Raw genomic sequence first — 23956 nt, 5'->3', positions numbered from 1 at the left:
TAATCAATTGCGATGGCCGAGGATGCTTTCAATTACTTTGTCGACATTTACATTGAGGATTTGCCCCGGCTGGCGGGGGGCGGTATAGATACTGAGCACTGTGCCCACGGTTAAATGGGTCTTGCTTGGATCTGGCGAGTCCACCAAGAGGTAGGATTTTGGCAGCCTGTACTGCAGCTAGCTTGTCTGCAGGCGCACCTTGCTTCTGGCAGGAAAAGCGTGTAATAATGACAATAATAATATTGAGGTTGACGTCTTTTTTTCACCACTCTCTTAAAATGCTGGGTGAAGACACCAGTCAGCTAAAATGCTGAGCCCATTAATCACAGACGCATGCCATGACTTTCAACAACTGTGCAGATCTGCCTCATTGAAACGCTGACTCACCAGAAACATGTACAAATCCCCCTGTATTGATGCATGCGCGGTCTCAGCGTTTCCTATATTGAATCCCACATCCTGATTGAATCCTATGTCCTGCGCACCGTCTGCCTGCCAGGCTCTGCATGTGGCTGTCAGGTCAATTCTTCGGCTGACTTTGTGACCTCGGCCACAATCCCTGCAACAGATGCTTCAGTGGTGGCCAGTGCTCTGAGAGTGTCCAGATAAAAGTCTTCCATGTGCTCTGACAGCGCGCTCCCAGTGACCAGGGTCTGCATGAAGTTGATCTCGTGCTGAATGAGCGCTGCGATTTCTGCAGTGTCGTCCTCGCTGCGCTCCTGTGCAGCGCGGATCGCCCGCTGTGCCAGCTTGGGCAGAACATCCTCTGCATTGTGGCCCTCCTTGAATACGTCCACCTTCTTGTCTGCAGCAATCACACATGCGCTGTGAGCACTATCCACGACCACTGGCCCAATGGCTATCGCAGATTTAATTGTATGGTCAATTCTGAGATCACTTGCACATGCATGCTACTGTCTGCCACCTCGTTTGGCATATGCAGACTTTGCAGCACATTCACCATTATTCACCATGATGCAAGACAGCAACCCAACACTTTGACAGGGATGCATGAGAGAAGCACAAAGAGAATCGCAGCTAAAAGTCCATTGAACAGCACTCACCATTGCGGGCCGTTAATGATAAGTGAAAGAGTGCTAGCACTAATGTTGTGAGCCACTGATGACGCTGCGCACCATTGACTTGGAACTGGCCGTCGGGAGTGACGCTGACAGAGTTGCCCACGTGGCAGTAGCCCATCAGGCGTGGCACGCGGGGGATGACATCAAGCCGATTAGTCACCCGCCAGCTGTCCGGCACGCACTCGTCGTATGCGCATGCGAACGCTGCATTGCCCACCCTCGGCGACCCATAGTTGTACATCGTGACCTTCGGCTGCCCTCCATGCCTGTATCTGCATGCAGGCAATACATACAGTCAGAATTCGTGCAGTCAGCTCCATGCAGTGTGGACTCCTGTGTCTAAAAGGGGGCACAAGAATACCTGTATTCTCAGAAGCCTGCATGCATTCAAGTATTGGGCGTGCCGTGAAGAACTTGGACTGCGCAGATTGCCAATGCAGAGGTGCTAGTCAGAGGGGATCCAAAGGGGCATGCTTGCCTTCAGACTTTCCTGCGCACCTTCTGTTGGCCAGCTCAAAGCTGCACAGTGTGGTGAGAGCGCCGCCCAGAGAGTGGCCGGTCACGTATATCTGCCAGGAGTCCTCAGAGTCTGTCAGCACCTCGTCCACCACACCCAGCACCCTCGTCCGCACCGAGTCATATGCTCGCAAGAAGCCCTGCGAAGAATTGGCGCTTGAGTATCTTCGGCATATTGCAGCCCCATTCTGCTGCCAAAGGCATTGGGATTGTCTATTGTACGGGACACATTGGCTACTCAAGGCACAGTTGCCAGCATGCGTGCTGCAGCTCCTTTCCACTGGTGCTATTGGCAATGGAAACAATAGCAGATCGGATGCATGCATGCAAATCGGCAGTGTAGGCGATGAATGGGGACGAAGCGCACTTCATGGACCCAGGGCTCTGCATTGGCAGCCTTCTGTATCTCCTCCTCTTCACATGGTGACAGCTCCTCCTGAGCGCCCATGAAGACCTGGAACGTCCTCTGGGCCAGCTTGGCCCAGTCTTCCTCCTTGCCGCCCTGGAGCGCCAGCACAAAAAAGTCAAAGTCTATTCTGAAAAATTATCTTGAGAATCTACACCGATGTCTCAGGTCTTGCTTCCAGGCATTGCTTCCAGGCAGGGATGCATCCGTAAACTTGTCAAATACAGCCACATGGACCAAGCCAGGCTTGGATTTGCATCCTTGTCTCTGATGCATGCAGAAGCTTTCAGGTCCTTTAGATTCCAACAGGGGACTTTGTATCGACTACTTCGCTTAGAATTTGCTGTTTCCAAGGTCCAAAAGGGGTACCAACTATACAGAACAAGGGGTGTAGGGGTGGTTGCCAAATATCTGGTTGAGAATCTGGTGCTGGCAGTGTGCGAGCTTTTTCTTTGTAAAAGCACGGCAGATAAGGGTTGGGAAATTATACCTCGTCAGAGGATGCAAGCAGGGAGTGGGAGCTGCCGCTCTCAAGTACCCTCTCCGGGTTGAACGCAGCTGGCTGGAAGCTGAGGTCCGTAATCAGGTCCTTCCACTTGACCTGCTCTGTGCCGCGGAAGGCGATGCAGAGACACTTCATCGACACATTCCTGAACACCCACACCTGCGCCAATGAAACACAGGTCAAAGCACATATCTAGGATGCCATTTGGGACCTCTTGAAATAAAGATCCCAAGGAACCTGCATGTCATTGCATGCTGTAAGGAGCTACCATTTGGTGCTCGACCTTCGCAGAACACACCGTTGATTTGCTATAGATGTGATCCTGTTAATGCATGAGGCAATAGAGAAGTGGCACTTCATGGCACCTGTGTGTCGGTGACGGCGTTCTCAATGTAGCAGAGCGGATCATAGAGTTCCTCCGCTGTCTTGCCGCTGATCTCTGCCAGGGCCCTCCATGCGCCAGATGTGAGCCCCTCCACGATTGACCCCTTGGCTGGCTCCCCCATGTCAGCCTCAGCAGCATCCGCCACCTCATCTGCCATGAAACACACGAAGAGGTTTTCTTCATCCCTTCTGATAATACAACCAGTCCCTGTTGACAGTGTTGTCTTCACAGCATCTGCCACCTTGTCTGGCACAATATGCATGCAGAAATTGTCCCTCCTCCCTTCCAGTGACATGTTGAGGAGTCACGTTAAATTATGCTGTCACTCGAGGGTGCTAATGTGTTACGCAATTAATTTTAAAGAGTGTACTGACAAGATTAAGACCAGCAGGAAAATCGATTGGTGCAAGGGCTGTCATTCATTATGTGTACTCTAGCTTGCACAACAAATGAATTAAAATATAATGCTTATCAACAGTCCAATTCCCAGCGCTATATCCAAAACTTGCAAGATTCAATCTAAGCAGACGCACCAGAGAATGGAGAGAATGTGACGCTGAGCTGGATGCGGCCGCCCCCACCATCCCCATCAAGCTGCAGATCCAGGTCATGCGTGGAGCCGTCTGTCAGCCTGGACATGGGCAGGAGTGTGAAGCCCAGGGTATCGTCCGCTGTGAAGGTGTCCTTGTCAAACACCTTGATGGTCAGCCTCTGCTTCTCCGGGTCCCTGCAAAACCATCCCCTCTCTCACAAGATGCTCCTGCAGTCACAGATTTTTTCCTCTGCCACTATGAGGGATGCGTCAAGACGCATGCTGTATGCAAGGAAATCACTGCTTTATGGCGCGTGCCGGGGACAACACACACATGAAACTGCCACTTCATGGCAGGAGTGGCAGTGGAATAATACATATTAATCCAGAGGATTCAATCGTAAGTTGTGACACTCCCAGATACAGAGCCGTACATGTGGCTTCAATGGTGCAGCTAAGAGAGGGCTAATGTGTACAAGATTGGCATAACATGAGCTTCACAATGCAGGCTAGGAGTCACACCGGACATAGAGTTGAAAGCGCTCGTCCCACACAGGATCCAGGGTCCTGTCAATCACTCTGCTGCGCCGCGCGCTCTCCCCGATAGTCACCACAGCATACGGATCACTGCTTCCCCAGAGCTGCACGCATGCACATTATATGCCTTCTATTGGATCAATGACATTGCGCGCTAGGGCTGCTGCGATTAACTGGCATGGCAGTAAAGCGCTGATACATTAGCGGCAAGAAATCAAGACATGCTCCTGGCCTGCAAGGAGGAAGTTGCCGCACATCTCGAGCTGGCAGGCCGGTCGCACTCCTCAAGTGGACTTCAAGCATGCCCGCCAGAGTCTCTTTCATGAAGTCCCTGCAAGTCCACATCGATTGCCATTATAGTTCTGCAGCTAATTTTGCACGCCTGTGCATTTGTCCAATACAGAGGCACAGCGCACCTGTCTACATATGTGGTGTAGGTGCCAAAGATGCTCCATTCTTGGTATCCTTCCACCACTCCCACCGGCTCATTATAGCTCTCAAAGGCACAGCCTGCTAGTGCAATTGCTGTGGCAACATCAAAGTTGTGGCCTGAGTCTATTTCTGTGAGGTTTTCTTCGTCTTTCTCTGCCAGGACAGCCTTTCTTCTGTTCCCAGATGATATGGAAGGACGCTGTTGGAATCTCTTCTGCACCTGTGGAATACGATCTACCTTCAGACCAGGACACCTTTTAACGTGTGCAAGGAATCCAATCTGTTGCTCACGATATCTGTCACGATCACATTTGTTGGGTGCTGAGCGACTGAAGAGAGCACTAGAGCGAGGACTGGCACCTGCCATATTCCAGTGTCTCGCCTATGCTGTCGATGAGCAAGGAGAGAATTCGAATGAAATGTCGCGCACAGATGTATTCTGCATGTAAAAGCGATCGCTCTGGTACCTCGAATTCTGCCAACATCCAATGTTGATATGGCCATGACAGTTCATATTTACTGGTATGACAGAGCTCTCATCAGATTGTACTAATTTATAAAAAAAAACAATAGATCAATGAGAGCTTGACAATTTCTTGATGTTAGAAGCAAGCGTGCGTACAAGAATAGATAAGCAACCGCATCCTGAACGGGATTGGCAGATTCCGGGTGGGCAGAAGCTTCTCACAGCCAGGAAGCTGGCTGCTCACCTGGATTGATGAGGGAAAGCAGTTCCATTACGGTACTTGTTCAGTTGCAAGTGTTTTTCGGTGACACGTCGTATTCTACGAATGGCTCTTATTTGGTGGAGCGTGCGGCTCAAGATTTGTGATAGATTTGCACAAGTGTCTCAAAAGTCCCAGTCTCACGCCAGCGGAGCTGCAATGTGCGCTCTGGCAAGGTTTCTAGACAGTGTTAACTGCACAGCATCTATCTTGGCTTCCAAGAAGTGCTGCTGCTCCTGTCCAGAGGTGTCCACATCCGCCACACTGCCATGGCCTTTCCTCAAAGCTGATGCTGCTTCCTGATACACCCACACCCATGCACCAGGTGTCAGTGCACCAGTCGCTACAGGCTGACACAATTAAATAATAAAATACACGTTTTCCTGCCAAAAGGCTGATACAATGTTTCAGCATCATTAACATATTGGCGCCACAATGCAGATAAGAGGCTTATGGGCGCACCAGCAAATGGCCAATCAGCTGCTGTGTGTCTGCCACTGAGAAGAGGGGCGGTGATATTGGCGCTTCCAGCAATTCAATGGAGTTGAACAGCAGGTTTGCATGTGTTGCAGCTGGCAAGCTGGGGTGTTTCAGAAGCTGCAGCAGTGCAGCGCTGGCCGCTCTGATGTCCTCAAGAGCCTGCTCATGGGCACAAAGGAGGGTGTGAAGTTCTTTGTTTCAAGCAAGTTGTTTGGGCTACCGAGTGTCAGATCTGGTTGATCTGCCCCGTAACAATCATGTTATCAACCCGCAAGTGTACCATGCAATGGGCATATCCAGTACAGTTCTGAAGGGGGACTTTACCTCTACATGCGTATTGGAGCCCTGTCCCAGGCCTCTCACAAAGGCAATGTACGAGCGAATGAGCCCAAATGTGCCCTGCCCGCTCTCGCTGCCAGACCCGCTTGCAGCAGCATTTGACATCGCCTCCAGATCCCCCAATGTCCTCTCCAGGTCCCCTGCACATGTTGATACAACATCAGTATACTCCCTTCTGCCCCTTGAATGCATGAACAGTCACGACAAGGCAAAGGCTCTGCACCGACACGGGAACCTGCGCAGTTGTGCAAGGGGAAGGGAAATTGAAAAGCAGCTTATTTTCGAATCAGTACATGCGTGATCTCTTACTATCTGGCAGGGCGCACCTGAGTGAGAGCTTGGAGCTGCGGCATGCTCGGCTATCGACTGCACAAGGGGCCGTGCAGCGGCGGCCAGAGCGCCCTCGTCGCCGGCTCTGCCCAGCCACTGCAGCGCCGTTGCCAGTCGGCCCTGCTGCAGCCGCTGCATGCCCACTGTCAGGCAGATGCCCCTCTCCTGCGCCCTCATGCCGTATCGCCGACACACCTGCACACACCCACCCCTTCATTACTAACCCCATCCAGGCCCAGGAACTCGCTGCTACCACGCACTAGACGCCAAGATGCTAAAATATTTATCTTCGCTTATGGGTTATTTCAGGTGCCCATGCAGTCTAAAGCTTCATGGGACTGCACTAGGGACAGTGCAAGTGAGACAGCGCCGCATATAAAAAAGGTGAGGAGGTCTTTGCACACGCAAAGGTGACTGATTCGGTGCTTGGGGCAGATTTGCCCGTTTGTGGCTGGGAGAGGCAATTTGGTCGGGTGCTCGCCTGCAGGGCCTTGAGCGCCAAATCATCCGACTCCTGCACGAGCGGCAGCTGCTCCAGGAATCGCTGCAGCACAGCCTCTCCGTGCACCGGGCACCACGCCAGGTACTCGACCGCCAGCTCCCACGTCTGAGGCGCCGTCATCAGCGCAGACGCATACTCCAGCATGTAGAACTCCGTCTGTGTGCATGATAGACAAAGCCCCATTAGCACACTCAGTTGTGACTGTTTGACTTTGATAGTGATACTGATTTACTAGTGTGGTTGCAGCTCGTAAGTCACCCTCTGATAAACATTTATAGCTCCGGGCCCTGGATCTGACAGCTGCCATGACATGATTGACAGGGATTGGGAGACAAGCCTGCTCAGCAAGCACGAACCAAGAGAACAAATGTACCGGTATGGACGTGTCAGTGTGCGCTATTAATAAGGAAGGCTGATGCAGATGTGCACCTGGTCTGCGCCAAAGTGGGGGAGGAAGCGGCCGAGGGTGGCGGGGGCGGTGGGGTGTCGCGCGAGCAGGTCGGGGACATGGGCCATGAACCAGGCGCTGAAGGAGTGGCTGCACACCTCCAGCACACCCTGCAGCTCCTGCTTCGCCGCAGCCTAAAACAAAGTATTTTTTCTGTCAGAAAGGGAGCCGTTGCAAAGCATTTCACCTGAGCGTCCAGCGATTGAACATGTATGGTCATATGGTAGTATTTTGCAAACGCAGCCTGCGGAAGAGCAATTAGTTATGAAGAGCAAGGCATACTGCACATTGCAGCCATAGGGTCGTATGAATAGTCAAGTAAGGATATGAAGTCCTTGTCCTGCAGCATTGTCCACATGCAGGGAGAGAATTGCTGAGAGCAGCCTGACCCCAGCAACTTTCTGATTTGAAACGAGGCATTGAGAAGCATTTGACCTCACAATCCTATCTATTGGAGGCCAATGAAATGTTGCAGGCCAATGAAATGGCATGTGGGATGACATTTAAAAAAAGACAAGGGTGCCATGGGGTGCCAGAAAGACTTCTGGAGAAAGGTCATGCAAAGGATAAAGTGCAGACCGGCGGCCTTGATAAGGCGCAGTTTCAGTGTCATTTTAAAGCATTGCGCACCTGAAAGAAGTCCTCCAAGACGATGAGCAGCTCCACGCCGCCGCCGTCCTTGGAAGCGAGGCTCTTGAGCAGCAGGGGTTCCAGGTCAGCGTTGGGGCGCATGCCAGGGTACACATGCAGGCACATGGCCAGCAGGTGCTCCAGCCAGGTGGCGCTGCCGCTGACTAAGCTGGCGTCAGCGCCCAGCAGGATGTCAAGTAGCTCGCGCACCCCCTCGGCTGTCTGCTTGTTGGCCGCCACAGCCTTGCTCCACAGTGTGGCGTCCTGCAGCAGCTGCCTCACCTGCAACTGCCATGCATGCCTGCGCAAACCGGGCCTGAATTGGAGTGAGTGCCCCCATGACCAAGCCAGCAGGGGGGTTCTACATCTAACCCCCTGAAGCCAGGCCTTTCTTTGCACCCTGCCTTTCCTGCCAGATGCTCTCATGTTTAGCAGGTCACGCTGGCACCTTAGGGTCCACTGTGTTACAAATATATGATGGAGATTAATGTCCTCCCTTTGTTTCACTGGATGATCATTGTCTGCAACTCTGCCGGCTACCTCAGCAGCAGATGGTCACTGTCAGATCAGACGACAAAATGGAGACAGGCAGACTTGTCCTTGAAATGTAAGCATAGAAAGTTGCAGGATAGAGGAGGGAGGGAGCTGCGGCGCGCCTGTGCTCCAGGAAGACTGGGAGATCGTCAAAGGCCTGCACAGACGCGTCGACTGGGGCAGGCGGGTGCAGGCGAGGCATGCGTCGCAGCAGCAGGATTGCCGGCTCCAGGATTGATATCTGTGCGAACGCACAGCACTATCAGTCAGTCCTGAAGGAACACAATGTGCCATGACATTTTCTTCTCATCTGAAGCCTTGCACCTGGATGCAGTCAATGCATGGCAGCTGCGGTCATCAAGCTCGGCTCTCAATGCTCAGCTGGCAATGGGCTGATAACATCCTCCTTGACCTGTTGCAAAAGGTGCTAGAATGTCAAGGAGAGTGACGCACCAGTGACAGCATCTGTTGGTTCCTGCCGCCTGCATATGCGAGCTGCCAGGCAGAGTGCAGCCCTAGCAGCCCGACGGCGTCCTCAGTCATTCCCAGGGCAACCAGGCGCTGCAGGAGCGGCCAGTACTGGGGCTGCTGCTCTGGCGCAGACTCAGAGCTGTGCAGCGCTTCTATCTGCTCAGGCAGAGAGGGGCCTGCAGCCTCGCCGCTGGGCGCGGATGCAGTTGTCAGCACCCTTGCATGGCGCTGCACCCATGCCGCCAAGGCCTGCACGTGGAAATAGTCATGAGCCTCCACGAGAGGAACGGTTAGGCCCCTCATGCCCGCCAATGCATCTGCTACCAAGCATGCTGACAAAATCCTTGGCGGCATGAGCGATGTGCAAGGGGTCACGTGACTACCTCCACAAAGCTTCCATCTGTGAATGGGCCCAGGTAAAATATCCTCAGCAGGTCCCACATCGCTGCCTCCTGTGGCTGGCCACACACATCCTCCTCCCCCACCCTGCATAACGATAGCCCCATAGCAGAGCGGCGTATTTTCTACGCCGCTCTCAATACATACAGCTATAACGAGAGCTTAAGTGTGAAGAACGGCGCTTGTGGCAGGTATTTGGAGTGCTGTGTGGCGCAAATGGCTGCCAGACCTGTCAATGCTTGGGGCAAGGGTCCTGCTGATGCTCTCCGCATACTCCTGCAAGTCTGACGGGTCTGCTGCACCACTGCCTGCTTTCAAAGGAGCATCAGGTCACGCAATGGTGAATTCCGTTACTGCTGCAAGGCCAAGCGCTTGAAAATGAGGACCAAAGCATGCAAGTGTCTCACCAGCGTTGCGTTTTGTGTGCAAAGCCTGGAAGGCTGGGAGGCTATCGTAGGCAACTCTCCTCTCTGATGCCGCAAGTGCACTCCTTCGATTAAGAACAAGAAGATTTCAATGTCTAAGTAAGTTTCCCGATGCCCATCCAATCCAATCTGAACCGATTGCGAGTCTTAAGTTGCTGACATCGTACCATTTCACCGCATATGTAGTTTGGACATTGTCAAGATCTCCCTTCGCTGCTCCCTGAGCACCTGCTATTGGGCTCAGCTGAAGCTGGTCACCAGTGCCCCACGATATATGTAGCCTGCGTCCTTTCCCACTTGGAACTTGCGCGAGCACTGGTGTGGGAGCAGACATTTTACAAAAAAAACCTACTCGATTGCTTTTGATAATCGTGCTAAGAAAACTCATGCGGTCTACCAGAAAAGAACATCACATCCACTTTGTGTGAACAGCTTCAATCTCTGATATACCCAGTCACGACAACACAGCTGGTGCCACCTAGCAAATTTTGCACAGAATAGATTGATGTGGTTGCAATGAGTGAACGGAGAGTTAATGTCAATTGGCCTTAAACCCTCAAGAAGCCTAGAAACAGAGGGGTGAGAACAGGGGTAAACTGGTCCAGGACCTTGGTGCTGCCTCAAATGAATTCCATTACATTGACAAATAGGAAACACTAACAATAGGATCAGATGGATGACTAGCGTACAACCTTCCTACGATAACAATGTAGCATGACAATTTGCGCATGTACAAGCACTCATGCAGAGACCATGGCATAATGATGGAGCGGCAGAAAGATGTTGTCCAGCTGCGTGGTGGCAGCTTCCAACAGGCAGGAAGCTACTGTGGCCGCAATCATCGCCCACAGAGCGACACCCCCTGACACCTGATTGAGTCCTGAGCTCAGCCCGCCCACCAGATCCCTCCCTGACACCAAACTCGCCTCCCCCCCTGCGCCGCCCATAATGCCCTCCAACAGCACAGGCCTTTCCTTGCCGCTGCAGCGGCACAGCGGCCACAGCAGCAGCCACGCGATCAGCGTGCACACCACACCGCCGAGAGTGCCCTCCACCGTCTTTCCGGTCCCGAGGATCCGGTGGCGGCCAAAGCGCCGGCCGATCGCGCTGGCGGCTGAGTCAGCCACGCCCAGGATCATGATGCCTGAAAAGGCGGTCGCCAGACCAGGCACGCAGCTGCCCACTGGCGTGCTCGACGCCGCTGACAGCCACACAGGTGCCGCCATTCCTGCCACCGACAAACCCCCATGATCCCTCAGGTTCACTTCAGACAAAATATCTTCCAGCACTGTCGGAATTCCTTTCTGACACCTTCAATGGTTATTTTAGCTATGAATTGCATAGTTTGGGCTGGAAAACGTGCTGCTTGACTTACATATCATAGCAACTGCAGAGCGCACTGAGAATCGCAAGCGCTGATCGAGAAGGCATGAGAAAGAAGAGTGAGAAGTAGATAGGTGCCCACCTGCCAGCAGGGAGAAGTGGCTGACGAGTAAGGGCCCGGCGTCACGGCTGTCGATGAAGGAGGTCATGAAGCGGTGGATTTTGGGGCCCAGCAGAGGGACCTTCCCCACGCGCAGCACCTCGGCCACCACGAGCAGCGCTGCAGCGATGGCCAGCGACATGCTCAGCAGCTGCGGCTCCAGCAGCAGCGCCGGCGTGAACAGCGCCATCGCCAGGACGTGGTAGCCCTGCAGATTTGCCCAATGCCCAAACTCACGGTGAATTTCCCCATCGCCCCATCTAGAGATTATGTGGTGCCTTGGCGTCCAGAGGAAGATGATAAATTACTTACTGGCCTGCCCAACAGATATACCCTTGCGACTGACACCTTTCCAGCTTCTATAAAGCAGCCCTTTGTCCTCGTTTTTGCATCATTATTAACAATCACAAGACACAGAACAGCTGAATATACCTTTGGACAGTGCAGATATCCCACTACAGCACTCGATGTGCCTGATTGTGCACGACATGCTGGTCAGGCATTAGGGTGTGAGCAAAGCACCTTGCGAACGATGATGGTGGGCACTCGGCCGGACACCCAGTCCATGAAGGGCAGCGCGCCGGCCAGCAGCAGGCACCAGTAGCCCAGCAGGGCCACCCTCCTCCAGCTGCCCAGCGCAAACCCCAGCACCCACAGCGCCGGCCGCACCGCCGCCGCCAACACCAGACATAGCACCGCTACCAGCAAAGCCACTGTTCCCAGCCGTGTTCCCTCCCTCCTTCGCACCCCTTCCCTCCGCTTGACTCCCTTCTGCTGCTTCCTGCCGGCTGCGAGCGCCTCCCGGCTGCCGTCTGCGGCCACGTTGACCCCCTGCGCGTGCTCCTTGTCGGGCTTGACCGGGATATTTGCAGGTGCGTGTAGCGCGCGCAGCAGTTGAGTCACCACCAGTCCAGTCAGCAGTGCCCCAAAGACCAGCAGCTCCACAAAGAGGCTCGCGTCCGATCGCGACACAAGTATGTTGCTCAGTCCCCCCAGTGGCTTTTCACTGCCACCGCTGCCAGCCAACTGGCTGTCCTGTTGAATCTTTACAGGTAAAGCTGCCTCCAGGAGGCCAGCAGCAAAGGAGGCTCCTAGGAGCAGCACGTCCCACAGAAGCAGTGCAACAGCTTGCCCCACCACCATAGCTTCTCCTGAAGACAAGGAGCAAAGCATGGCATCAAGGTTTGCGCCAAATGCATCTGATCATGTGTGGATGCAGTGAAGACCATGGCAAACATTTGCCCCATTACGTAGCACAATGGTAGTAGAAAAAGGAGATTCGCACCCACTGTGAAGCAGTTGGGCAGATGGGTTAGCATGAGGTGCATGCTGCCTGCTGCTGCAGTCGCATTGAGGGCATATCCAGCGGCAGCAATAGTCCCATTCACATAAGCATTGTCCCAAGCAACTTGCTGCATATGCTCCTCTTTTCCTCCTGAATATCAACATAATCTTTGCTACTTGCAGAGTGCCAAAGAAATGCGCTGATTGTCTCGGTAAACTTTGCTTTATGCCGAAGAGCAATCTCCCAGGGCACATGTGTGCTAGAACTCGAAGCTGGTGAGCAAGCACCTCTTGAAGGCGCTGCGGCAATGAGGAACAGCATCACAATTCCAGCAGCCACAGCAATCTGATTCCCAGACAGAAGACCATTCTTGACATATCCGCTGCCTGCTGATTTATTCGCCAAGGAGGTGGAAGGCCCCTTGTTACTTCCAGCTCTGCTTCGGTTCCTGAAAGCACACAGCGCTTGTCTTTTGCCTTGTATGATTCAGTGCACCTTGGCATTTCTCTCCAGGAAATTTGCAGTCCATATCTGTGCTGCCACCAAAAGAGAGCCAGGACCACACCGGAGGGGGGATGCCGGTACATTTTTAGGCGCCTGTGAGACTGTCTGATCCTCTGGTGGCAGCATGCTGCCTTCTGTGCGGATGGCCAGAAATGCCACCATGGCCAGTGATGATATAATAGAACTGCGTACAGCAAAGTGTGCAAATCCTGCGCACCCAGGCATCGAAAGGTGACTTGTAATTATGTTGACAGTAGAAATTTACTGTTTCTGCGAAATGTGCAACGTGCTGTCGGCGTATGCGCTCTTCCCTGCACTGTGGTTCTGTGATCATGCCGAGGTCTACAGCATCGTATAAAATGTGCAGGCTGACCTGATTCTGTCCTGTGACGCAAGCTTGACAACAGCATTCCAGCAAAGGCCCAAGGTGCTGCCAGAGCCCCAACAGCTAGCCCCTCCGAATCTGCATGCCTTGTGCGGTACCGATATCCTGCATCACGGCAGACTTGGTCGGTTTCCATTCACCCATGGAACTCATTGTTGGAGCAGGAAGATGTCAGAGCGCTGCACAGGTAGCGTCAATTCGCATTGAGCCCAATCAATGATAACAAGGGGTTGGTCGGAGCACTCACCCTTTTCAGGGCCAGTTGACCACTCTTGCACCGTGGATATGATGCTTAAAGCCAGCAAAGATACCAACTCCACAAGATGTCCTGCAGGAAGCTAGATTCACTGTCAGACAGAGGCAGCAGGAAAGAAGAAACGGAACGAAAGGCTGTCTTATGTAGCTCCCCATCAACTTTTCTAGTGAGATATTCTACAGATTTCCTTTAATCCCACCAGTCTTGTTTATCTGAAGGAAGCCGATGGCCAGCCGCGCAAATGTCACAAAGAAGATGCCAGCCTCAGCCAGCTCCCTCTTTGACAGATGCATGATGGCAACGTCAACGATGTCGATCCAACATCGGAAATATGGGCAGCCTTCAAGTTGATGAGTGGCACTGTGATGGAAACGAGGTAATTCTAGGAGTGAAGATCAGCTCTGCCGTGAGCTAAGGGACTGTAGTATACAAATCGACACAAATGCAAGGGCAACGATTGTGTAGATACTTCCAAGAGTGCTTGGCAAAGCTTTTCTATCGGTTGTTCACATCGGGAGCACAATTCTTGGCAAAGTGCTTTCTGCATACACAGACCTCAACCAAGCACTCTAGATCAACTAATGCGGTGAATCTTGACCAGAAAAACACACTGCAGACGCGAAATTCCAGGGTTTAGGAGAAAGCGCACATGCTGCCACGTGCCAGGTCTGCCTCCGAAAACAATACGAAGACGGACGCTCAAGATCAGACAGATTGACATGGTACAAGTGCAAGAAAACGAAGCTGTTTGCATCTCTGTGCTCTGCTGTTGGCAACTTCGATTTTGGAGGCTCAACCAGTGATGATCTTGATATATCGTTTTACTGAAGAGCTGTAACAAGCTAGATATATTAATCGGAATGTCCCATGCATCTACAAGCGTGAAATTAGGAATGCCAAGGCCTTTCTCTGCAAGTGGAAGCGGGTGGCAGTATTCCTCACCATCCATTTTAGTTTGCAAACAAGCAGCACTGCAGCGGCTACAGTCCGAGGAGGCCGTTTACAAGGTTGCCCATCACCGAAGAGCAAAGAGAAGATCAGAAAGGCTCTCGAGGAAGTGTTCTTAGTAATGAGAACAGACCTGCGCTTTAGGATTACCTGCCCAAAATTCACACTTCTGGGACGATATTGGTGGTAAGTCCTACTTTACATGACTTTCAATCCCAATCGCTGATTCCCTCACCATGCAGAGGTACCCCAAGTGACGTAACTTGAGGAACCATCAAAGGATCATGGATGGACTGAGAGGCTCAATTCTGACCCTGCAGGTTGGATCCAACACAATGAACAATTCGAATGATCCGTTGATCAGCAGCCTGGAAAATATGGAGCTTACAGGAAAGTCTTCGTGGAACCCATCCCGCCCTCTTTAAGCAGGTGCAGAAGAATGTGGCGCACCTCCCAGATGCAACCTTTGTGAACGCTGCGATTAGCAGCGCTGATCAAGTTGACTAGTCACATGTTGTGTGCTTCTTGGACTCTATCAGCTTAATGAAAGTGTAAAAGACATCTGAGTATGTAGATCCGCTGAGTGCATCGATGATAGATATCTATGTGACATCCAGGCAAAGGAAAGCAGAAAATGTTCTGTCTCGACATGGACGAGGACGGTGCCACAATCGATGAAGACCCACCCGACTGGACCAATCTTATGCTCTTTTGACATGGCTCACCTGAACAAACAATTCAAGCATGCTCAGGTGCGATCATGTCCTACATATAGGACAGCATATCCTCAAATACAACTGATTGCATTTTAGTCACCCTCTGTCATTTCAGCATTTCCTCTCAAGCATATGCATAGATCATGTTGTTTTTGCACCTCAGCATACTGTATCTTGTACTCTAGGGTGCCACAGAAATTGAAAAGATTGCATCTGGCTTCTTTTGCACAGGTGGAAGTGTATATGGTGGACACAATGTCATTCTCACAGCTCCTGAGCGAGCATGCTATAAAAGATGTGGTGCTGTTTGTGCTGGACGTCGATGGCTATGACCTGGAAGTCTTGAACCAGCTGCCCTTGGGACACAGCAGGGATTCTTCTGGCAGCTTTCGACCGGCGCTGATTTGCTTTGAGCATCATCATCTCAGCGAGACTGACACGGCCTCTGCGCTAGACCTGCTGCGCAGGAATGGCTACGCCGTTACACAGAGCAACACTTGGCAGAACACCTGGGCCCTTGCTCTACCATGATGTGTTGGGCCATAAGAGAGGAGTGATGTGCTGGAATTTGCTGGAGCTGCAGCAGGGATCTGTGGTGTCAAAGACAGTGCAGATGCCTGCTGATCGTGGCAAATTAATGATCAGGCAGACAAGTGACCTATGTTGATACAGGAAGCATGCCACATGCTTGCTTCCTTATCAACCTAGCCTTTGGAGAATTGCATACAGTCTTCTGCTTATTGGGTAGATTGCATACTTTGAAGCGATCGTGGCGCCATGGCATTGAATATTTAGAAAGTTTAGACCAGTAGAGTATCATGATCACACTGGCAGTGGATGAGAAGAGATATCATGGGTGTGTATGGGAAGCTTTCTATTACACGAACTTCTAAATGAGGCATTCCGCGTTCCTATTCTTTGGAATGCTACAGTTCCATACTCAGATGACTCCAACTCAATGAGGCAAAGAGGCAAAACAATTGTGATCAAGGTTGCTCTTTCTGTTGTAATTCTAAGCAACATAGAAATGAGAACAAGCAATACTGTGGTACCCAGTCCAGAGATTGCACTGCAGTACTGCTTGCAGTGCCGGAAATATTTAAGGATGCTCCTGTTCCAGCACAAACGCTAGAAGCCGGCTCTCCTTATACAGAAATGATACAAAGCATGTGTTCGATGCTGCCAAACATGGCATACTGCTACCAGCCTGGCTGGCACGCTTTACTCTTCTCTGCACTCTCCCTAACCTAATTCATACCTGTGCCAAGCCTATGTGCGTTGGCAACAAACAACCGGAAGACACAACGGTGACCTAATCTACACGCAAGCAACAGTGGCTCGAATCTCACAAATAAAGAACACTCCAGAAATGCAACTTCATCTCTGGTGCTTACAGTATATTCTCAAAGTTGGCTGGCCACTGTGACAGCAGTATGGAAGTGGGCGATGACTTCCCAGAGATCAGCAGAGAGATCAGGACTGTGCTATGATGCGGGCTTAGCGGTGTAATCGGCAAGTGCCTCCTGCACCAGCTTTGCGCCTGTGACCATGAACAGTGTCTGCCAGATGCCCAGCATGATGCGCGGTACGAGGCCCTTGAACAAGCCCTTTGGCCCCTGCACCACACACTTCATCTCAAAAATGTCCGACTCCTATCCTTCATTCCACCATGCAAGTTCACTATTGCATAGCAGGAAGAGAGGCTGTTTTGGGACAATGCAGTGCGCTGAAGTGGGCACCACAAGTGTTTGAAATGGCACAAACAGGGCATGTCAGAGGGAGCCCAGGGCGCATGCCTGCTCTTTGACGATCATTTTGAAGATCTGGACCATGTTCATGTCCTTCTGGCCCTGGTCGCCGCGCGCCTGAGCCTCAATGCGCGCCACCTCAAACGGATGGTTCCAGCACGCCAGCGCCCCTGCCCAAGCAGAGAAACTCTTTGAATCACAGCCCATCCAGTCACAAGCATTCACTCCAATATGTTGCATGTCAAGCAAGAATGAGAGCAGTGGTTCAGCAGAAACTAGAGTGATCCGCACGTGGCATTTGCTCGAGGAATTCCTGGTCCTAACTCTTCATCTATCTGTGGATACGCTGTTGTTTTGAGCTCCCCAGCCCCTGAATTACCAGCTGGGTTTGGACTTGGGCAGGTGGGGACAAATATCCGATGGCGCTCCTCTAGATTGGGCGGACTAAAATTGCAGCAAATCAAGCAAGTGATGTGAGCTGCTGAACAGCTATCCTCTGGCAAGGGAGATGGTGGGAGAGCAGGGCAGGGGAGAGGCTGACCTCCGAGGATGCCTGCACCCACTTCCTGGCCCTTGGTGAGCTTGGCGTCTGCCGACCCGTGGATGCTCTTCTTAAACTGGTTGCGCACAGCCTCTGTGAAACCTTGCCGGGATGCCCAGTTCGTCACCTGGCGGAACGCGATGGCTGTGCCCCCAGGATAGAAGCCCTGCATGTTAGATCCAAACCCGATTTGACAACTTGCACAAGCCACATTCAACATCATGTTGATGAGTAGTCATTTGGCGATAGACAGAGCAATAATGAAGAGTAAACAATCGTGCATGACGTGCTCAACCAATGCATGCAACTAGATGTGTCTGGTAGTTTGTCAACATGCAAGTGAGATTCAAGAAGAAAGAGCACCTTGATACCCCTGGCAGCGTAGGTCCTTTTGATGCGATGCATGGTAGACTCGTCCTTGTTGCCTGTGACTGCGCCTGTCACCAGGTACGTGCAGGGAGACATGATTGACACCTGGCACAGCCCGCCACCAGCGCCAGCAAGTGCACCTCCCAGTCCTGTTATGGTGGCACACACATGTCGGCAGATGCATTTCACATCGGCATCTGAACACATCTAGCTTATCAGCTGTTAAAATGAAGATCGGCAGGCTTCTGCTCTCACTGGCAGCTACTGGGATGCATCATAAAAGGCCAAATGCATTCACTGACATCTTTGCAGGGCAAAGCATGCCTAGAGAATCTATGAGTGCTGTTGAAGGCTCGCGGATCAGAGATCAAATGGTGTGATCATGGGTAATCTCATTTTCAACGAGGAATTGATGCTTTACTCATCATGTCCGTCGAGCATGTTTGCATCCAGGGCACCCACCAATAGTCTAATCTACCTGTAAGTTAAAGAATTTAGGTTGCTCACCAGGACTGATGTCTGTGGTATGCAGGACCTTCAGGATGGCCTCCTTTGAGTACATCAGGATAGCTCCCTTTGTCGCGCTCTCAAACATCTGCACACAAGAACACAACACTTGCATCAAGAAACCCTGGTCATGTTCTGTCATTCAGGAGCACTATTCCAAGACATATACAGGTGTGCCCTTTGCTCATGTGAAAAGGTGTTCTGGCTACCTTGGGGCCTGTGCCTGCCCAGAATGCTGAAATGCCTTTGAAGCCTTCACCTCCTTCCGTATAGATGGCACGCAGAGAGCCCAGTGTTGTCTGGCCCCGATTCCTCCCCATGTGCGTCTTCCATACCTGTAGCACACCGATCACGTCAAGGCACAAACCACACTCCTGTGACCTTTTCACCTCTCAAAGAGCAATTTTTTCAGGTGCAAAGGGGGACCAGGCAGCTGACTGCATGATGGACTCTTGTCCAAATGGAACACAGACTGAAACTGACAAGCACATACAAGATTTCATCCACTGACTGACTAGGCAGGCTTATTGATGGGTTTCCTGTTGGCGCAGTAAGAAACGCACCTCAAACGGCATCCCAAGTGTGGCAGCCTCCAGACACTGCAGCACAGGCCCGATGACAGCATTCTGCCAGCCACCGCCCTTCATTTCCATGGCGGCTGGTATGAATGGGGCTGGGCGGTCTGGCAAGGGCTGCCCTGAATTGTTAGGGCAGGGACGATGGGGTGCAGCATAGCATGCTGCTGGTGGCGTGCACACCGGGAAGAGCATTTTCCAGTTTCTCTGCAAACATCAAACAAAGAAAATCCACATCAGTGAAGAGCAGCAGGGAAGCTACAGGCCGTGAGGCCAGGGAGCAAGATGATAAGAAGGACGTCTCTCAAGAACAGTCTATTGAGAACGATGTACTGATTGAAGGTTCTTATTTACTTGCTGAAGCAGAATCCAATTCCAGACGTTATCTGCACAGCTGACCGTCCGCAGCACGAACAGTTTTGATGCTTCTCTAAAATGCACTTAAGCAAGCAAATGTCGCTCAAGCAGATTCGTGGCGCTGAGAATAGATAGCAAAATTGTATCATAGTCTCAAGCCGTCAGTCAGAGAGTGTGTGAGAGTGGAGGCGCACCTCTTCGATGGGTGATTCCGGGTGCCCAGGTTCTCTTTGTCTCTCTGTACCCCCTTCTGCAAGTTCCGGCAAGAACGAGTCAAATGCCCATTTTCGGCAACTTTTCATTTATTTCTCAGGGCAACATGGTGTCCTCTGAAACGGGCGCAGTCTGTCACGTGAGAGTAGTTAGTCAGGGTAGTCAATCTTTTTTGCATGCACTTGTTTTTGGCACTTTGATTGCGAAAAGACTTGATGTAAGTAGCTCAGATATATCTCTAACATGTTCTCAGTGTACGTACTCACTGACCTATTCATCCGAGAGTAGAATTGTCTCTATTTTGGCTCCAGAGATCACACATCATGAGCTGCTTGGTTTGCCTGGATGCGTTTTGCAAGTTGTCTTGTTGACACATCTGCTGAAACGCATCATCAAGAAATCTAGATAGCTTGTGGATCGTCACAAGGCACACGGCTGCAGCCGTACGACTTGGGACGATCTATGTGGATGATTTGCTGGACGTAAATAAAACTTCAATGCAGAGCTGAGCCCTAACAATTGCAGCAAACAAGGCTATCAAAATATGGACGAATCGCATCTGCATTCCAAGCCACCAGTGCAGATGCCCGTATACGATGCCAACATGCAGCGATTCCAAAAAGGTCAACACCGCAGAGCAATTGATCTGGCGAACAAGGCCACGCAGTTGGCAACGTCGAAGCTCGCAGGGCCCCTGGGTGGCTGGGTAATGCCATCCAGGGCAAAGCGAGCCGCAGCAGGGGCACCACAAGGAGCAGCCCAGTACTACCCTGGCAATCGCAGCCTTGCAGCCCCCAAGCAGCACTACCCAGATACAGCGCCTGGACCTGGCACTGTCCCAGCTCAGCTGTTGCCAACTGCATCATTCCCTGCGCTGCCCTCCCAGCAGGAGTTCGCTGCCGCACTCGCGCAAGGGCCATTGCAGCATCTGGGAGCCCCAGAGCCGTACGATCCGCTGCGGCACGGCCCGGTGGCACAGCAGGTGCACAGCTCGAGCGGCGGCCTCTCCACCTTCCAGTTTGCTGCAGGGGCAGCACAGCCCATGCCAGCCATGCGGCCTGTGAGCATCCATCAGACAGAGACGGGGACGAGGGCACCACCGTCCCAAGCAGGGCACCCCTTGGCAGCCGCCGCTACCAGAGAGTCCGCAGAGCAGGCAGCAGCGCAGTTTTTCCAGTCCCTGAGTCAGCAAGGGATCCAGGGGGGACCTGGGGGGTCCTCAAACAGCCCTGCGCAGCCAGCAGGCCAAGCCACTGTCAACCAGGCAAATGAAGACGGAATGCCAGCCAGCACAGTGGCGGCACATGCGCAGACCAATGGTGTTAAGGGCCCAGATGCAGAAGGGGGGGTTGCCCTGGCTGATGTCATTGTGTGGCGGAGAGGGCAGTGGGTCGGCCCCTCCCCTCGCGAGCACATGCTTGAGTGGTCTCTCAAGCACATGGTAACCTCACTGCTCATCTGGGCAAGGCTTGCATGTGTTTCTTACATCCTCATCTCACTGGCTGGATATCATAGGCTTCTCATTGCTGCTCCTACTGTCTTGTAAGCGTTAGGACGACCTGCATGCCTGCTAACTCGATTGCTCTTCAGTGTAATTTGTGAGCTGATGGCCTTCTGTGCATTTGCAGCTCCCGCGGCCATGCTACGATGTAATGCAGAGCTCCGACGCACCTTCTCTGTTCCAGGCTACATGCATCCTGCCGCACTTGGCCTTGCAGGTCACCCCAGGTGAGATCAATATGTCACCACCTCAAAATGCTATGGATATTTCATCTTGACATTGCATGCAAACCTTTTGTCATGGTCTGCCTAGTTGGGACAAGCTCTCTCAACAAGATGACATGCATGGCAGAGAATGAAAGCTCAACACCCATGCATGTGCTTATTGATGGCGTTGCTCGTGCTGCCCAGTGCAGCAAGCAAGGTTGCGTTACAAGGCCATCGAAATCCCTGGATTTGATTAAATTCGTCCTGTTTCCCTGCTGCAGTGGTGCCATACGCTGCACCGGAAGATGCTGAGCAGAACGCGGCGCTGATGGCAATCGTGTACATCGAGGGCGCCCTGGCGAAGGACAGCGCGATGTGCACGCTGACGCGGGTCGGGCAGCCCGCGCTGCCCGGCTGGACGCCCGTGCAGGTCAACAGCCCCGCGCTGCCCAGCCATGCGCAGCTCGTCAAAGTGCTGGAGGAGCGCATGGATGCCCTGCGCACCCGCCAGGCACGCGCACCTCATACACCTCACCGAAAATGCTTTTCCCTGCAAGAAGGATGCGTCATGCATTGCACATATTTCTAGCACTGTATTTTCATCCTCGTCTGCAGACGCATTATCCCTTCATTGGCAGGAAGAGCGGGCAACAAGAGAAACAATGTATGCAAGGTTGGCAAGTGCAACAGAGCCGGAAGGGCATGCATGCAAGGTCTTTGCAGCCGCGGGATCATAATAGTCTGCATGATGCATCACATGATTTTGCGCATCAGAAATGCACTGCGCAGAAAGTTTTGCCTGGCTGTCATGACCTGCCTGTTTTGATGTGTACTTGCGGTGGCGAACCACTTCGTGGATAAGAGAGGGCAAGTAGGACTTCCTGTAGGACTTCCTATGAAGAGAAGATGGGTGGTGCTGATGGAAGTCGCACGCCCCTGCAGGAGATGCTGGATCAGGAATTTGAGGTGCGCAAGGTTGCGCTGGGCAAGGAGCAGGATATGTTGAAGATACAGCAGGAGGCTCTGCTGCAGGGCGGACCCAATGCCCAGAGTATCGCTGCAAACCTGTTCAAGGAGCTCAATGATCCAGGTGCGCCCTCGCCAGACATGTTTACCCACTGCTCAAGTGCATTTGTATGCCTATAGACCTGAAGGCCTCAGGTGGCCTCTGGCTGGCGCAGTTTTCCACATGCCCAACAAGCACGGATGCAAAGCCATGTCCAAATGGGTTGGAAGGCGGAATATTCCTTGACATGCCTGGCTCGGTCTCAGGCGCACTTTGTCCCCTATTTTGGAAGACAGAAGATGTGCAAGAGTTCAGCAGGAGTTCAATCCGCCCCAGAGCGGGACACAATCAGAACAAAGTTAACTTAACCTCAGCATGGGAGAGTATTGATTTTGTCCGGATGGTGATCCATGCTGCTGGTGTGCAGGCGGCACGGAGGACGGACCAGCGTTGAAGAAGCAGCGCATGCAGGCGCCTCAGGTCAAGGGGCCTGTGCAGGTGCAAACGCCACTTGCAACACTCAATGCTGCTTATTCCTGTACAGCTGCAGTGCACAACATGCCCAAATTATCAGGGTGCCCAGAGCACAAGAGGTCCAGGATGCAGGTTCTCATTAAGCCGCAGTGCACAAGAGGCCCAGGTAGGAGACTCCAAGACTGCAGATGGCCCAGGATGCACGATCACACGTTCATCTATATTTGCATGAGACTTTCATCAAACTTTGCATGCGCCCGGCGCGCTCAGGGGACTATCTCTGTGAATATGCAAAACTCTGTCACCATGGCAAGCTTGAAGAGATTGATTTGACCACTTGCAGGTGGCCCATAAAAGAATTCCTGTGCAGGACTGAGCAGAGATGCGTCCTGCCATAAATTTGGTTTAGTTTCTGAGGGCTTGTGCCTCTGCGCAGGAGCTGAAGGAGTTCTGCGAGAAGCACAAGTGGCAGCTGCCCACGTACGAGTTCAGTCCTGGGCCGGAGGGGCGCGGCTATGTGTGCCGGCTGACACTGCCGGACGCCAATATCAGCGGCATGCAGAGTGGGCTGCAGCCCAACCAGAAGGCGGCCAAGGCCGAAGTCTCTGTGGACGGCCTCAAAGTGGCCCACATCTATGCCGCCCAGGAGGAGCAATCCTGACTGGGGGAAGATCTGAGTCCAAGGCCCTCGGTGTCAGTAGGAGTTCACATGATCTTTTGGTCTTGATGTCAGTGCCAGTGAAAAATAGTGGCGCCTTTGAGCTTTGTGTGGCGAGCTATGGGCTGTGTGCTAGCTGCAGGGTCCTGTGGCCACGTTTCTATTCGCAGTGGCTTGGTTGCGGGTCATAGAAGGCTCTTGAGAGCATGTTGTGGCTGTGTTTGACTGCCCGGCTGTGCATGTGGTGTGTGGAAGGGGAGCTGTGGGGTAGCAGACAGGTCCGGCACTGTCAGGCCAGTCATGCAGTGCAACAGCTATTTTCATTTTTTCCAGACACTCACCTGAAAGGAAGTGCATGGCAGAGATGGAGCAGGCTGCATACAGGGGGGACACTTGCAATCATGATCCGGCAATTTCTCTGTTTGGCTCTGAGCCCTTTGAAAGTTTCACTGCACTGGATCTCACTATCAAGCGTTTGTTGAGCATGGAAACCTGTCCAAAAAGAAAAGTCAGACTGTTTTAGCGCTTCACGCCCTTGGCACAAAT

General features: G+C 52.4%; 4 protein-coding genes across 4 annotated transcripts; 1 reads left to right on the top strand and 3 right to left on the bottom strand.

The window, feature by feature from the left end:
* Positions 1 to 515: 515 nt before the first annotated feature.
* On the bottom strand, positions 516 to 10012 carry COCSUDRAFT_56339 (hypothetical protein; the record flags this gene model as incomplete). Its single annotated transcript, XM_005646379.1, has 20 exons — positions 516 to 805; positions 1137 to 1354; positions 1581 to 1738; positions 1966 to 2100; positions 2495 to 2668; positions 2875 to 3044; positions 3428 to 3621; positions 3949 to 4067; positions 5321 to 5419; positions 5583 to 5759; positions 5925 to 6079; positions 6266 to 6464; positions 6685 to 6927; positions 7201 to 7353; positions 7850 to 8131; positions 8409 to 8624; positions 8837 to 9103; positions 9238 to 9340; positions 9483 to 9561; positions 9976 to 10012. 20 exons carry the CDS (start codon positions 10010 to 10012, stop codon positions 516 to 518), a joined length of 3468 nt encoding a protein of 1155 aa, XP_005646436.1.
* Positions 10013 to 10418: 406 nt separating this feature from the next.
* Positions 10419 to 12304, bottom strand: COCSUDRAFT_56338 (hypothetical protein; the record flags this gene model as incomplete). Its single annotated transcript, XM_005646378.1, has 3 exons — positions 10419 to 10906; positions 11144 to 11369; positions 11684 to 12304. 3 exons carry the CDS (start codon positions 12302 to 12304, stop codon positions 10419 to 10421), a joined length of 1335 nt encoding a protein of 444 aa, XP_005646435.1.
* A 4435-nt stretch (positions 12305 to 16739) lies between these two features.
* COCSUDRAFT_37165 (MC family transporter) lies at positions 16740 to 19067 on the bottom strand (the record flags this gene model as incomplete). Its single annotated transcript, XM_005646377.1, has 7 exons — positions 16740 to 16871; positions 17052 to 17173; positions 17545 to 17710; positions 17908 to 18062; positions 18421 to 18508; positions 18630 to 18755; positions 18984 to 19067. The coding sequence occupies 7 exons, from the start codon at positions 19065 to 19067 to the stop codon at positions 16740 to 16742; spliced, it is 873 nt and encodes a 290-aa protein (XP_005646434.1).
* A 1207-nt stretch (positions 19068 to 20274) lies between these two features.
* On the top strand, positions 20275 to 23413 carry COCSUDRAFT_56336 (hypothetical protein; the record flags this gene model as incomplete). The annotated part of the gene is made up of 6 exons (XM_005646376.1): positions 20275 to 21006; positions 21194 to 21293; positions 21554 to 21744; positions 22215 to 22362; positions 22706 to 22776; positions 23189 to 23413. 6 exons carry the CDS (start codon positions 20275 to 20277, stop codon positions 23411 to 23413), a joined length of 1467 nt encoding a protein of 488 aa, XP_005646433.1.
* Between the last annotated feature and the right edge of the window lie 543 nt (positions 23414 to 23956).

This window comes from Coccomyxa subellipsoidea (genome assembly GCF_000258705.1).
Source record: "Coccomyxa subellipsoidea C-169, whole genome shotgun sequence".
Lineage (NCBI taxonomy): Eukaryota > Viridiplantae > Chlorophyta > Trebouxiophyceae > Coccomyxaceae > Coccomyxa > Coccomyxa subellipsoidea.
The sequence above is the reverse complement of the archived record's forward strand: the minus strand, read 5'-3'. Positions and strand labels throughout refer to the sequence as shown.